Genomic DNA, 14,246 nt, shown 5'->3' on the forward strand with positions numbered 1-14,246 from the left:
CACAGTTTAAAAATAAAATCACCCATGTAGAGTTACAGGGATGGGGGCTGGTGGTGAGAGGGTTGGTGCAGACTCTTTCTGCACTGGAGGGATTCTATGTTCTACTATATACATTTTCACAAATGATGCAGAGATTGATCCATACATTTGTTTGAAAAACTTTTATATTTTGCTTGTTTCTTATTCCTGATCTGTGTATGTGTCTTGTGATAGTATTTCTTCTCCTGGTCAGTAACTAACAAACTCACTCTACTGCTATCTCAAGAAAATCTGGTTCCTTTTAAAACATAAATCTATTTGGGTCTGGGAGAAATGAGAAAGGGCCCTTTGTAAGTTAACTGGGGTGAATAAAGTAGGGGAATTAGTTCATCCATCCTTGCCCAAGGACTTGATGATTTGAGCCATCCCATCTGGAATTGTGATGGATCAGATTACCTTACCCGGGCCTGATTCTAACTCCGTAATCCCCACGCACAGAGAGCTTGGCAAGACTTTCACTTTGTGACAGTGCCCTGGTGACATCATCCCCTTTCTAATTATCATATCATTAATTATGCAATACCCCACCCCCAACCTCAGCAGAACAAAATAGATACTTGGATCAAACATTCTGAGGTTGGCATCGGAGAAAAGAACAGAGTGATTGCCAACACCAAACTATCTGGTCACGTGTGTGAAAAGCTAAGGATGCTGAGGGCCAGGTAAATGCAACGTCCTCACCCTCCCTAAATGTTTCATTTTGTTTAAATTAATGATTAAACAAAAATGACACAATAATGACTTAAAGGGACATGATGAGGGGAGGAGGGGTTGGGGGGGCGCTGAGCTGTGCTCCTGTTGTAAGGAGGGGGGTAGGGGAAGAGTTTACCAAGAGTCAACTCCACACAGAGAGAGAGAAGTTTGGAAAGTTTTGAATGCGACAGAAAAACAAAGAGAGGAGGGAAGCAGCTGGGTGACGTCACAACCCCATGACGACAGGGTGTTGGCATTACGTCACTGTGGGGGTGTTCCCCGTTGACGTGGTAGGAGCCACGCTTGGAGATTTCACTTCTCATTGAGCTCTCAGCAGAGTCTTGTCGGCCCGTCCCTCCCTCCTGACCGCTGTTCATGGTTCACTACGGAGTTCATCTAGGCTCAGCGAAGGCGGCAACTTGCACAACCTAACTCTTCATGTGCCAGTCCGAGCGGTTCCTTTAAGAGCGTGAGTGCCATCTCCACTTTGGTTCATTCAGTGTTTATCTGTTATCCCTTCGTTTCTCTCCCTCTCTCTGGAAATTCAATGTGTGTTTGCTTTTGTATGTTTTCGTTTGAGGGGCAGGCATTGACAGCTACGTTAAAAATTGGAATTATCTGCATTCCCCTCCTCTGCCCCCATTCCTACCTCTCTGCCCCCATTGCTGGTCTTCACTCCCATCGCTCTCTCACCCCATTTCCCTCTCTCTCCCCAATCCTTCCTTCCCATTTCCCCTCCCCAATTTCCTCCCAACATCCCCTCTCTCCACTTTCATTTCCCCTTCACCCCCAATTCATCCCCTCGCACCCAAATCCTTCTTCTCCTCATTCCCCCCTCTTCCTCCAATCCCCTTCTTCCCATTCACCCCTCCACCTCCATTTCCCCTCTCCCGCATTTCCACCTCTCCCCTTCACCCTAATTCACCTCACCCCCATTCTGACTCACTGTTCCATTGCCTCTTCTCCCCATTGCCTATCTGTCCACCCCCCTTGACATTTCCCTACCATTTTGCTTATCTTCCCCCACATTCCCCCTCTCTCCATCCCCATTCTACCTTCTTCCCCATTTCCCCTCTCTCCAACCTCATTCCCCTTCACTCCATCCCCATTTCCCTTCTTCTCCATGCCCATTCCTCCTTCTCCCCAATTCCCCCTCTGTCAACTCTTTGACTTTTCTCCCCCATTTCACCTCTCACCGCCCCGTTCTCTGTCTCTCCACCCCATTCTCCCTTCTCCACCAATGCTCCCTCTCTCCACCCCCATTCCCCCTTCTCCCCCAGAGATAATGGGAACTGCAGATGCTGGAGAATCCAAGATAACAAATTCTGGAGCTGAATGAATACAGCAGGCCAAGCAGCATCTTAGGAGCACAAAAGCTGACGTTTCGGGCCTAGACCCTTCATCAGGAAAATCTTTTTTCCGATGAAGGGCCTAGGCCCGAAACGTCAGCTCTTGTGCTCCTAAGATGCTGCTTGGCCTGCTGTGTTCATACAGCTCCAGACTTTGTTATCCCCTTCTCCCCCACTTTGCCACCCTCTCCCCCCCATTCACCCCCTCTATCCCCCTTTCCTCCTTCCTCCTCCATTCACCTGATTTAATCCCCACACCACCATCATTCCTTCCACCGCCTGTAAATTCTTCTCTGTCAATATTTTGATGCACAAGCACAGTTTTCACTGCACTAATGCCCCAGTCACACTGATTCAATTCCTTCCCCCCTCGCCATGGAACTTTTCTATTGGAGAGCTTGGAGAGGGATCTGATGGACGTCTCTGAGACAGGGCATGGGAATTGGGAGAGGTGGGTTGCAAGAGATAGGGGAAGTCCACCAGGAGGTTAGCCTGACCCTAACAGTGTCCTCTCACCACTGGAAAGCATGGCAGTTGGGAAGGTTGGCAGCGAAGCCTTCTGTAGTGAAATAGCCTTTGGCGGCATAGGTTATGGCCACCTGATCGTACTCTTGCTGCTATGGGCTTCCTCCGAAGACATAGAATCTGTGGCATCAGGGCTGGATTAGGGCAAGAATAAATGAGTGAAATCTTTTGCAACAAACTGATGTATGATAGTATACGACTAACAAACATGTATTGGAAGCATCTTCCTTCGGAGATAGAGGAAGTGGAAGTCATAGAATCATAGAATTATTATGTCTTTGCCTTTGAAAGTGTTTGAAAGAGAGTCCTTTGAAAAAGGCAGGAATAGGTAGATGTTTGATTCATGCAGGGCTGGAAGATCATCGGTGGGGCACAGGTAAAATGGTGGAGTAATCAGATCAGCCGTGATCTTAGTAAATAGGAGAACAGTTTCGAGGGGCTGAGTGGCCTACTGGTACATATTGCTTCACCAATTTTAAATTATTGATCACGTTCCCAAACAGTCATGTTTTCTGCAGCCTGCTCCTACCCACACAGATTTATTCCCTGCTGGCCTGAGCTGATGATCTCTGCTTCTCTCTGGCTCTGTGGGTTTTCCATAAATCCCTCAGACCTTTCAGTGGTTCCTTGGACAAGCTATTCCACGAGGTAGGCCATTGCGGAGTGACACTCCCATCACTAGGCCCTGCCTTTCACCCATGTCCAAATGAACCAGGGTCACTGTGGGGTCAGTGGACTGCTTCTGTTTATTTTGAAAATTCCTTTCTTAAACATGAAGAGATTTTTGGTTTAGATACAACATAGGGTTAGGATATGCAACATGCAGACTCACTGGAGTGAGGAATTCAGTAGTACTCTTCAAAGGGGTGTTGATGGACTGAAGTATGTGCAGGATTAGCGAGGAAGTGGATTCATCCTCAAAAGAGCCAGCACTGATACAAAGGGGGCCAAATGGCCTCCATCTCCTGTCCTTTCTATGGAGCCTCTGCAACATGCAGAATCCACACTGATGCTCTTGCTTATTGCTAAGTGTAAGATGGTAATGGCACAGGAGGAGATCCTTCAGCCTTTTGTTCTCCCAGGACAGAGGGTTGGGACAGGGCCTTTGGTTGGTTCGAGTGACGTCTGAAGCTGTACTCCTCACTGCATGGGCTGGAGCTCTCTAGAAGGCCCCGAGACAATAGTGTGGGAACAAAAACAAAGTTGCTGGGAAAACTCAGCAGGTCTGGCAGCATCTGTGAAGGAGGGAACAGAGCTAATGTTTTAGGCCTGGTGACCCTTCCTCAGAACTAGTGCTGGGATCATTGAGAATAAGAAATCTGTCTGTCGGGCTTAGGTTTTGTGCTCGGCTTGAAAATGGGGGTCTTACAGAATCCAGTGACCAGTCTTCCTGCCATCTACCTGCCTAACCCTACCCCTGAGCAGTGATGAAGTGGTAGTTCACACAGCCTTGGGGAGCTCATTGCTGGGACTCTTCCTCTCGTGTCACCATTTCACCGCAGACTGAGTTGACCGTAAGGGAAACTGGTGGCTTTATCTGGGGTTAGGCCAAAAAGGGCAGGACCTCCTTCATGGGTCATCCTCTGGGCACCACAGCGTGCTCCCTCCACCTTGATGTCACCCCCATGTCCTCCCTGAAGAATATTCTTCACTTTCCCGTGCCCCCCTTCACTTCCTAACCCCAGCCTTTCAAACCTTCCATTCTCTCCCCTGGCCCCCTTGCTGGCACCAGTTGACATGCCTGAGCCGCTCCTTCATATCCTCTACTCTTACCCCAGCCCCTCACTTACCATGGAGCTTGGCCCTAGTAGTTGCCTCCATTGGACGGTCACCTGCAGTCCTGGCAGTGGCCACTGCACTTGCCTAGCGCTGCTGAGGCCACTGAACAGCTGGCCATCCAATCCTTTCTGAAGAAGGGTCCAGATCCGAAACGTTAGCCTTCCTGCTCCTCTGATGCTGCTTGGCCTGCTGTGTTCATCCAGCTCTACACCTTGTTATTTCTGGGCATCCAATTGGTCAGTTAACCATCAAGTGGCCATTCCTTCCCTGGGCAGTTCCTGCACTGATGTTTTAGCCAGTCCAGGGTGAGATTGGATCATGCCATCTTATAAAATCCAGGCCAGGATTTTTGCAGCTGGTCCTGCTGTTGATCCGCAATTCCAATAAATTCTGGCGATCGATCGTGTAGTTCTGGTTTGTGATCAGTAATTTGCTGAATTTAGGTGCTTCGAATCACTCCCAGATCCCTGGTTCTAGACATTGGACCTATTTAGGGAATGTGAAATGAAGAAAATAGACAACTTTTTCAGGGCAAAAGAATCTTTGCATTTATTTAAAAAGGTATAATACAAGAAATACAAATTAAAATAAACACTAAACAGTAAGATTAATGCTATCAATTATACAGAGAGCAGTTGTGAAATACACTATTAAATTAAACACAGGTTGGAAGCTAAACAGCAGTTTTAATCACAGAAACTTTAATCAGGGTTTCCTATCCTTGGGATCCCATACACTGTTACCACGCACCTTCCCCTCCTTTCCAGCTAGGTCAGAACTTTGGGGTCTCTGGAGTTTCAACTCACTGCGGAGGAAAACGTGGTTTCAAAGTATGCCTGGTTGCTGAGGTTCTTGCTGTTGACTCTCTTGCTTCAGAACAGGCCTGTGTCTGGAAGCCTTTGTTCATATAGCACTTGTTTGGCTTGCTGCCCTGTTGGGCGTCTTTGTTGCGATGATGCCCGCGGCTCGGCACCCTGATTCAGCTTGTCTATTCGGCATCTGTGGCTCTTGGTTCCAGAAGCTGCTTGTTGGGGCTGGAAGCCTGGGGGGGAGGGATGGGATTTTGAATGAAATTGAATGTTCGGTATTTGGGGCGGCACGGTGGCTCAGTGGTTAGTGCAGCCTCACAGCTCCCTGGACCCGGGTTCGATTCCAGCCTCGGGTAACTGTCTGTGTGGAGTTTGCACATTCTCCCAGTGTCTGCGTGGGTTTCCTCCGGGTGCTCCGGTTTCCTCCCACAGTCCAAAGATGTGCAGGCTAGGTGGATTGGCCATGCTAAATTGCCCGTGGTGTTCAGGGGTGTGTGGGTTATAGGGGGATGGGTCTGGGTGAGAAGCTTCAAGGGGCAGTGTGGGCTTGTTGGGCCGAAGGGCCTGTTTCCACACTGTAGGGAATCTAATCTAATCTGTGTAGACTGTGCTGAGTAGCTGAAGATGTAAAATATAGTTTTGATCTAGATTGTTAGGTTTTGGTTGATTAGTCTGTTGGAGTGCAGGTGTAAATCGGAATTCCAGGCTGAACAATGGTTCCAGTCAATACAGCGCGGAGCAGTAGGAAGACATCAGGTCAGGCAGCATCAGAGGAGTAGGAAAGTCGACATTTCGGGTTTACATCCTTCATCAGAACTGGGGAGGGGCAAGGGAGCTGGGAAATAAATAGAGGGAGGAGAGATGGGGCGAGTAGAAAGTAGGTGGGATTGACGATAAGTGGATGCAGGCAGAGGGTATTGGGGATAGGTCAGTGGAATGGGTGGTGTGGATAGGTGGGAGAGAAGATGGACAGGTTGTGTCAGGTCAACAAGGCAGGGACGAGAGGGAGGATTGTACATGGGATGAGGACGGGAGTGGGGAGATTTTGAAACTAGTGACTCCTACGTTCCTCCAGCTCCATGCTGTATTGACTCTGACTCCAGCAGCTACAGTTCTTGCTATCTCTGTGTGATCAACAGTTCCAAGCAACCATCTCTGTGTTTCTGCATTTTTCCAAGAGCTCTGCTCAGCTGTCCCCTTTACTTTTGAAAAGCCCAGGGTCTTGTCCGTGATAATGTGGTTTGTGCTCAACCCTACACCATTTTTACTTCCTTTATTGGCCCCATGGCCTCCTTATGATTTATATCCTCACCCCTCTTGCCTTTTCGTAACCCCCTGCCTCCACATTATCCTGCCCTTCCCTTTTGAATATTGCTGAAAAAAAACACATTTCATTGAAACTTTTCATCTTGCATTCGTTGGACAATTTGCAAGAATACCAATAAAGGGGAAAAACGTTTTTGCACTGAAAAAGAGGGGTGTGATGTTGTCTGTCTTGTTCAGGTGAAACAGGTGCAGTGCATCATCAGCGGCAACCATTCTCTCAGGACCCAACAGAGTCAACTCGTCTGATTCAAATTTAACCAAAGCTGGAATTGAATTGAATGATTGAGTTGAATTCAATGATTTATTGTCATACAGGTATTTTAAAAGAAAGTGAAAAGTGTACAGAACAAAGAACATAGAACAGTACAGGCCCTTCGGCCCACAATGTTGTGCTGCCCTATTATCCTACTCACGGGAAGCTGCTGAGTAGGGTGAGGGCCCATGGTGTTCGAGGTGAGCTACTGGCATGGATTGAGGATTGGCTGTCTGACAGAAGGCAGAGAGTTGGGATAAAAGGCTGTTTTTCGGAATGGCAACCAGTGACAAGTGGTATCCTGCATGGTTCAGTATTGGAGCCACCGCTGTTCACCTTATATATTAATGATCTGGATGTAGGGACCGGGGGCATTCTGGCGAAGTTTGCCAATTATACAAAGATAGGTGGACAGGCAGGTAGTACTGAGGAGGTGGGGAAGCTGCAGAAAGATTTAGACAGTTTAGGAGAGTGGTCCAGGAAATGGCTGATGAAATTCAAATGAGCAAATGCGAGGTTTTGCACTTTGGAAAAAAGAATACAAGCATGGACTATTTTCTAAACGGTGAGAAAATTCATATAGCCATAGTACAAAGGGATCTGGGAATGCTAGTCCAGGATTCTCTAAAGGTTAACTTGCAGGTTGAGTCTGTGATTAAGAAAGTAAATGTAATGTTGTCACTTATCTCAAGAGGGTTGGAATATAAAAGCAGTGATGTTCTTCTGAGGCTTTATAAAGCTCTAGTTAGGCCCCATTTAGAATACTGTGTCCAATTTTGGGCCCCACACCTTAGGAAGGACATACTGGCACTGGGGCGTGTCCAGCAGAGATTCACACGGATGATCCCTGGAATGGTAGGCCTAACCTATGATGAATGGCTGAGGATCCTGGGATTGTACTCATTAGAGTTTAGAAGGTTGAGGGGAGATCTAATAGAAACTTACAAGATAATGCATGACTTAGTTCCTGGGACGCTGGGAGGTTGTTTCCATTAGGCGGGGAGACTAGGACCGGTGGGCACAGCCTTAGAATTAGAGGGGGTCAATTTAGAATGGAAATGAGGAGACATTTCTTCAGCCAGAAAGTGGTGGGCCTGTGGAATTCATTGCCACGGAGCACAGTGGAGGCCGGGACGTTAAATGTCTTCAAGGCAGAGATTGATAATTTCTTGATCTCGCAAGGAATTAAGGTCTATGGGGAGAGTGCGGGTAAATGGAGTTGAAATGCCCACCAGCCATGATTAAATGGTGGAGTGGACTCTGGGCTGAATGGCCTTACTTCCACTCCTATGTCTTATGGTCTTACTCTAAGATCAAAGTACCTTACATTCCACTATCAGCTAAGTGCCTATCAAGAGCTGCTTGAATGTCCCTTGACATTGATGCGTGAATGTTCACTGTCACCATGCTCTGGTGCTATTTTAACTTACTGAATATAATAAAGGACATTACTTAAGTAGTGTTTATCTTTCTCTCCTGTTTCTTGTTCTTGGCAGTTTGGCAGTTAACTGTCAATTAGAGTCACACAGTCATGCAGCACAGAAACAGACCCTTCGATCCAACCAGTCCGTGCCGACCATAATCCCAAACTAAACTAGTCCCACTTGCCTGCATTTGGCCCATGTCCCTCTAAAACCTTTCCTGTTCATGAACTTATCCAAATGTCTTTTAAATTTTGTAACTATACCTGTATCCACCACTTTCTCCAGCAGTTCATTCCACACATGAAGCACTCTCTGGGTGAAGGAAATGTTGCCCGCGGGTCCTAGCTTCAGAACACATGTTCTTTACTCAAGTGGTGAGGAGGAATTTCTTCTTTCAGAGGGTGGTTAGCGTATGCAATTGTCTTTCTCAGAGAAGACAGCCTGGATTACTGATTTTACTCACAGCCAAGTTGGATAGATTTCTGATTGACATGGGGAGCTCACAAGAAAGTGGAGCTAAAGCCCCAATATTACCGAATGCCAAGCAAGTTTGATGGGCTGAATGGCCTGCACTTGTTCCTATTTGTAACGGGTGGAAGATCTCATGAGCTGGAACATGACCTTGTTTTTATTTTCCACTCTCTCCACAGATGTTAAGCGTTGCCAGCAGCCAATTTCATTTTATGTTTCTGCTTCTATTTTGCATTGCTGCAGTCATGTGGGAGAATATTCAAATGCTTTTCCTTTTCATCACTTCTTTAGAGGTAGGGAAGCAAAATGGTCTCGTCGGGTCTGGATACCATGCCACTGTGCAGCCCCCTCTCCAAGCAGAAGATCTGCACTGATACACCGACACCGGGGGCCCTCCAACAGCATCTCTTCTACGGTGAATACGATCCATTCAAATATGCCCCCATCTTTGAAAGTGACTTTGTTCAGGTGAGGAAGAATTCAGTACCAAACACTCACCACAGTTGGTGGGGGGGGGGCGTCCCTTGTAGCAATGGGGGAGCATCTCTGCCAGAAACTTCAGGTTCAAACCCCATTCCAGCCACACAGTGCTCTGACTTGGAAATGTATCGTCATTTCTTCAGGGTCAAAATCCTGGAACTCCCACCCTCCCAGGATTTTAGGTCTACCTACACTGCATGTTCTGCAGTGATTCAAGAAGGGGTTCGCCACTACCTTCTGCGGGCAATAAATACTGATTTGCCAGCGATAACCACAACCCCATGGATGGTTGTACGTCACACAGCACGGAAAGAGGCTCAGAGGTAGGAGCACTACCCTTTCACCACAAGAGTTTACCTACTGCCAGGGCTACACGAGCTTCTTTAGCTTATCCTGTCAGCACTACCTTTTACTCCCACTCTCTCCCCAATCAATGTATCTGCTTACCTCAATACCGCATACCCTTTACATCCATTCAAGGGCTGTGGGCATCGCTGGCCAGGCAGCAATTATTGCCCATGCCTAATTGCCCAGACAGCGGGTAAGAGTCAACCACATTGCTGTGGGCCTGGAGTCACATGTAGGCCGGACCAGATAAGGATGGCAGTTTCCTTCCCTAAAGGAAATTAGTGAACCAGGTGGGTTTTTCTGATAAGTGACAATAGACTCCCGGTTGTCATTAGCCTTTAATTTCTGGAGTTTATTTAATGGAATTCAAATTCCACGATCTGCCATGGTGGGATTTGAACCTAAATGTTGGCACATATCCTTCATTCCAAATTGCAGTCCACATAGAAAGCTCTCCTGAAAAGAATCCCCAGAATCCCTACAGCCTGCAAGCAGGCCATTTGGCCCGAGTCCACAGGGCATCCTCCAAGACCAGACTGGAGAGGCTGAATGGCCTGCTTCCATACTGCGGGGATTCTGAGAGTGGAAATTGGGAACTCTCCTCCCATCAATAGTGTATTGTGACTGGGCATCAATACCAAATGTTAAAACTGAGCTCGATAAATTTTGTTGTAAGTGTGTTAATGGTTACAGTACTGGGGGGTGGAGATTTCCTCACTGCACTAGAAGTGAGTTCCGAGTTGCCGTGTTCACTGCTCTCCCTCTTCCTTGCAGGTTACAAAGAAGGGAGAAGTGCTGAACATCCATAACCAGGTAACTGTGGTGACCGTGGGTGTGACCTCTACAAGCCCGAACTTCAACCTCCCTAATGTCATGCTGCTGGCCCGACCCATCAACGCTCTGCGGGAGATGATGTGTAACTGCACAGTTTCAGAAGATAGGTGCCCCATGGAACTCACCAGGTAAGCATCAAGGGTAGCACTCACTCATGGCAAGAGCCAATGCATGGAGCACTCTTGGCATGAAGAAGCTTTCATAGCACAGCTATCGCTAACAACTATCAACCCTCCCACTCCTGCTGCCAGCTGCAGGTTCGACAATTGACAATCAGTGTTTGGTTATACCTCAACACACCCTCTGTAAGTCCTGTGGTGGGACTTGAACCTGGAACTTCTGACCCAGAGGCAGGGATGCTACCCACGGCGCCACAACCTATTCTAAACTGGTTAGTGTCTCCTGACAGATGTCATTGAGAGAATCTGGAGCCAGCAGCTTGGAAGTGCACTTTGCTGCTGAGGTTAGAGATGTGACAATTAAGAAGGGCTAACTAGAGATCTGTAAAGTTATGACTGAAGCAAACACAGAGAATGCTGGAGAAACCCAGCAGGTCCAGCAGCTTCTGTGGAGAGAGAAACAGAATTAATGCGTCTTCTTCCTCAAAGCTGGAAGAGTCAGACTGGGCTCATAACATTAACTCTGTTTTTCTCTCCACAGATGCTGCCACGCCTGCTGAGTTTCTCCAACACTCTCTGCGTTTGGTCCAGAGTTCCAGCAATTCTAATGTTACGAATGGCCTAGACACAGTAAATTGGGGCAGTTGAACAGAGGGATCGGGGGGGGGGGTATAGATTTAAAGTATAAGCAGAAAGTGCTGGGGAAACTCAGCAGACCTGGCAACAATTTGTGGAGACAGAGAGAGAGCGAGAGCAAGAGAGAGTTATTATATTGAGTCCAGATTTTTTATTCACTGGCCAGGACAGTGTTTGTACCCTGCCCCGAATTAACCTCAAGCAGGTGGGGGTGAGCTAGTTTCTTGTATCGCTGCAGTCCATGTGCTGTAGGTCGACACACAATGCCACGAGGGAGGGAATTCCAGCGTTTTGACCCAGCGACACTGGAGGAACGGCGATATATTTCCAAGTCAGGGTAGCGAGTGGCCTGAAGGGGAAAAATCACTTTTTTGGAGTGGACTCATAGTGGAGTTGAAATGTTTTTCTCTCTACACAGATACTGACAGATCTGCTGAATTTCTCCAAAACTTTCTGCTTTGATTTCAGATTTTCAGCAGTATTTTGCTTTAAAGTATTTAGCGGAAAGGTTAGAGCAGGGGTGAGGAAATAATTTTTTACCCAGAGGGTGATGTGTGCGTTGGGGGTTGGCAGCGGAGTGGGACCGTGTCTGGAACCTTCTGCAGAAAGGCTGGCAAAGGCAGAAACTCTCAGCATCTTTTTTAAAAAAAACTCCGTGGTCCCCTTAAGGAGCAGCGATGTGTCGTGTTCCTAACTGAGTGCAGCTTGACAGAGATTCAATTAGTTTGTTGAAATGTCATTTCAGCGGCTGGTGCTGGATCGCGGTGACGAGACAAATAAACCAAGTTGCCATAACTCATAACATAGTTACAGTCATTAAGAATAATGTGTAAAATAATAAAAGAACTGCGCAGCAATAAACCTTTCTATATACAAATAACTACAATACATTGCAAAATTGTTGGTTACTTTAATTCAAGAATAAAACTGAAAGGTTGACTTTACTTCATAATTTGTATTACCATAGACACAAGGTGTCAGGTTGAGATCTTTAAATTGTCAACTACTGACATAATATTTATGGGCGTTATAAAAGAGGGGATTCGGCTGTTTTGTAGCACGTTGCTTCTCTATGGGGTGTAGGTATTGCTGGCCTATTTGTGGCCCAACTCACGCCCTTGAACTGATTGGCGCTCTGGGCCATTTGAGATGGCAATGAAAGATCGTTGCCAAAGGTCTGTAGGCTAGAACAGGTGAGGGTGGCAGATTTCCTTCCCTGAAGGACATTGGTGAACCAGATGGGTTTTTGCAACAATGGTCACACAGCCACCATTAGACCATTTCTTTGAATCCCAGATTTTAGAGGATTCATCTGCCATGAAGGGATTTGAATCCATGTCCCCAGATTAATAAATGGATGGCCATCTCAGTGACATCTCCTCTACACTGCTGCGTATAATGTAGCCACTTGCTGTATATAGTGACTTTTCTCCTTAATTGTATCACACATTTATTTCCAGGTGGTTGTGGCAAATGGGAATACTGATAGGAAATAGGATTCAAGAGTTTTCTAGTTATATCCAGATAGAACTTTGCTCACTTTTTAGCAAGGGAACCCGTATTCAATCATTTGCACCAGGGACTGGTTCTGAACATCCCCCTGTGTTACAAATTTTTTCTAGCTCTTTAAGGTATTGTCATAGAAAATATGAAGGAAGACTAAAGTAGATCTAGTTTTCTGTCCACCATCCAGGGAATCACACAGCACAACTGTAGTAGAGTCTTTCAGGCAGTACAGAACTTGAACATTGCTGACGAGAAACCATACTGTTCACTTTGAGATTTGGCACTCTTGCCATTCTGTCCTGATGATACTATGACAAAATACTTCAACTGTGTGTTTCTCTCATCTCAGTGGTATTCGAGCGGTGGAGCTGTTGACTGATCAATCCCTAATCGATGGCTCCACAACAGATTCAGATTTTAAACTTTTTAAAAGATTTTTAGATTTACTGAGGTTTTTATTGTCATGTGTACTCAAGTGCAGAAGTGCAGGTACAAGGTAACAGGGTGTAGACCTGGAGGAACACAGCAGGCCAAGCAGCATCAGAGGAGCAGGAAAGCTGACGTTTCGGGCCTAGACCCTTCTTACGACCGTTTTTTCTAAAGAAGCGTCTTTGCCTGAAATGTCAGCTTTCCTGCTCCTCTGATGCTGCTTGGCCTGCTGTGTCCATCCAGCTCTACACCTTGTTATCTCAGATTCTCCAGCATCGGCAGTTCCTACTATCCCTTAGGTACAAGGTACCTAGGTTCAGAAGCATATGAACAAGATAGAAAGAAAGAACAAAGTTTAAAGTTAAACATTACAGCAATTCTTAAATATTAAGTAGAAAACTAAAGGAATAAGGCTAAAAGTCAAACATTTTGAAAACGCTTAGCCCGCTGGGGCTGCATTTCCCACAGGGGTTCGATCTTCCCCTTTTTGCCATGTTTTCCCCAGACAGTCCATTCCAGGATCCCACTCCGGGACTACCACATTGCCGCCGAAGCTGCTGCCGCTCCTGTCGATCCACCTGGAGTATCGATTTCGGGCCTACCACATTGCCACAGCTGACCAAAGCTGACTGCAGAGACTACCCTGCTGTTGAAAGCTGATGCCACTGTCACCGCTTTGAGTCCAGCGTTGGCCCCTTCAATGTAGAAGATGCCTCGCTCCGGTGACATCTCTTGCTGCTGGACCCACAATTGCTGCGTAACGGCTCACTCCCTCCATGCTGGGCTCGCCTTCCCCATGGGGCCAGCTCCTGTTACTGGTGCCGCATGTGCTTGGGAGGTCAGGCCCGCTCTCACCATACCGAGGGCGCCATAAGCTCTTGTCTTCAGCTAGCGCCAAAGCAGCCTCAAGGAACAGCTGGATCCACTGCACTGCTGCAAACTTTGAGAACCCCCTTCCTCACCTGAAGCCTGAACTAGGTGTTGATTCGGTGTTAGGACCATCTCGACAGAACCTGAACCCGACGGGAAGCCGGATTCTCCTCCACGGTCATTGCCAGGAATCCACACAACTGGGCCTATTTGAGCCTGCCCTGCTGGGCCTATTTGAGCCTGCCCTGCTGGGCCTATTTGAGCCTGCCATGCTGGGCCTATTCGAGCCTGCGCTGCTGGGCCTATTCGAGTCTGCGCTGCTGGGCCTATTCAGGCCTGCGCTGCTGGGCCTATTC

The 14,246-nt window shown here is 47.2% G+C and overlaps 1 protein-coding gene across 1 annotated transcript in view; it reads left to right on the plus strand.

The window, feature by feature from the left end:
• LOC132206512 (Golgi-associated RAB2 interactor protein 6-like) overlaps positions 1-13,649 on the plus strand; it is a 123,029-nt gene extending 109,380 nt beyond the window's left edge. The window contains exons 2-4 of the mRNA XM_059640701.1: positions 8,960-9,136; positions 10,271-10,458; positions 13,526-13,649. Coding sequence (XP_059496684.1) covers positions 8,975-9,136; positions 10,271-10,458; positions 13,526-13,649 — 474 coding nt within the window. The 5' untranslated portion in view covers positions 8,960-8,974. The remainder of the gene's footprint in view (positions 1-8,959; positions 9,137-10,270; positions 10,459-13,525) is intronic.
• The last annotated feature ends 597 nt before the right edge of the window (positions 13,650-14,246 follow it).

Source organism: Stegostoma tigrinum, chromosome 38 (genome assembly GCF_030684315.1).
Source record: "Stegostoma tigrinum isolate sSteTig4 chromosome 38, sSteTig4.hap1, whole genome shotgun sequence".
Taxonomy (NCBI): domain Eukaryota; kingdom Metazoa; phylum Chordata; class Chondrichthyes; order Orectolobiformes; family Stegostomatidae; genus Stegostoma; species Stegostoma tigrinum.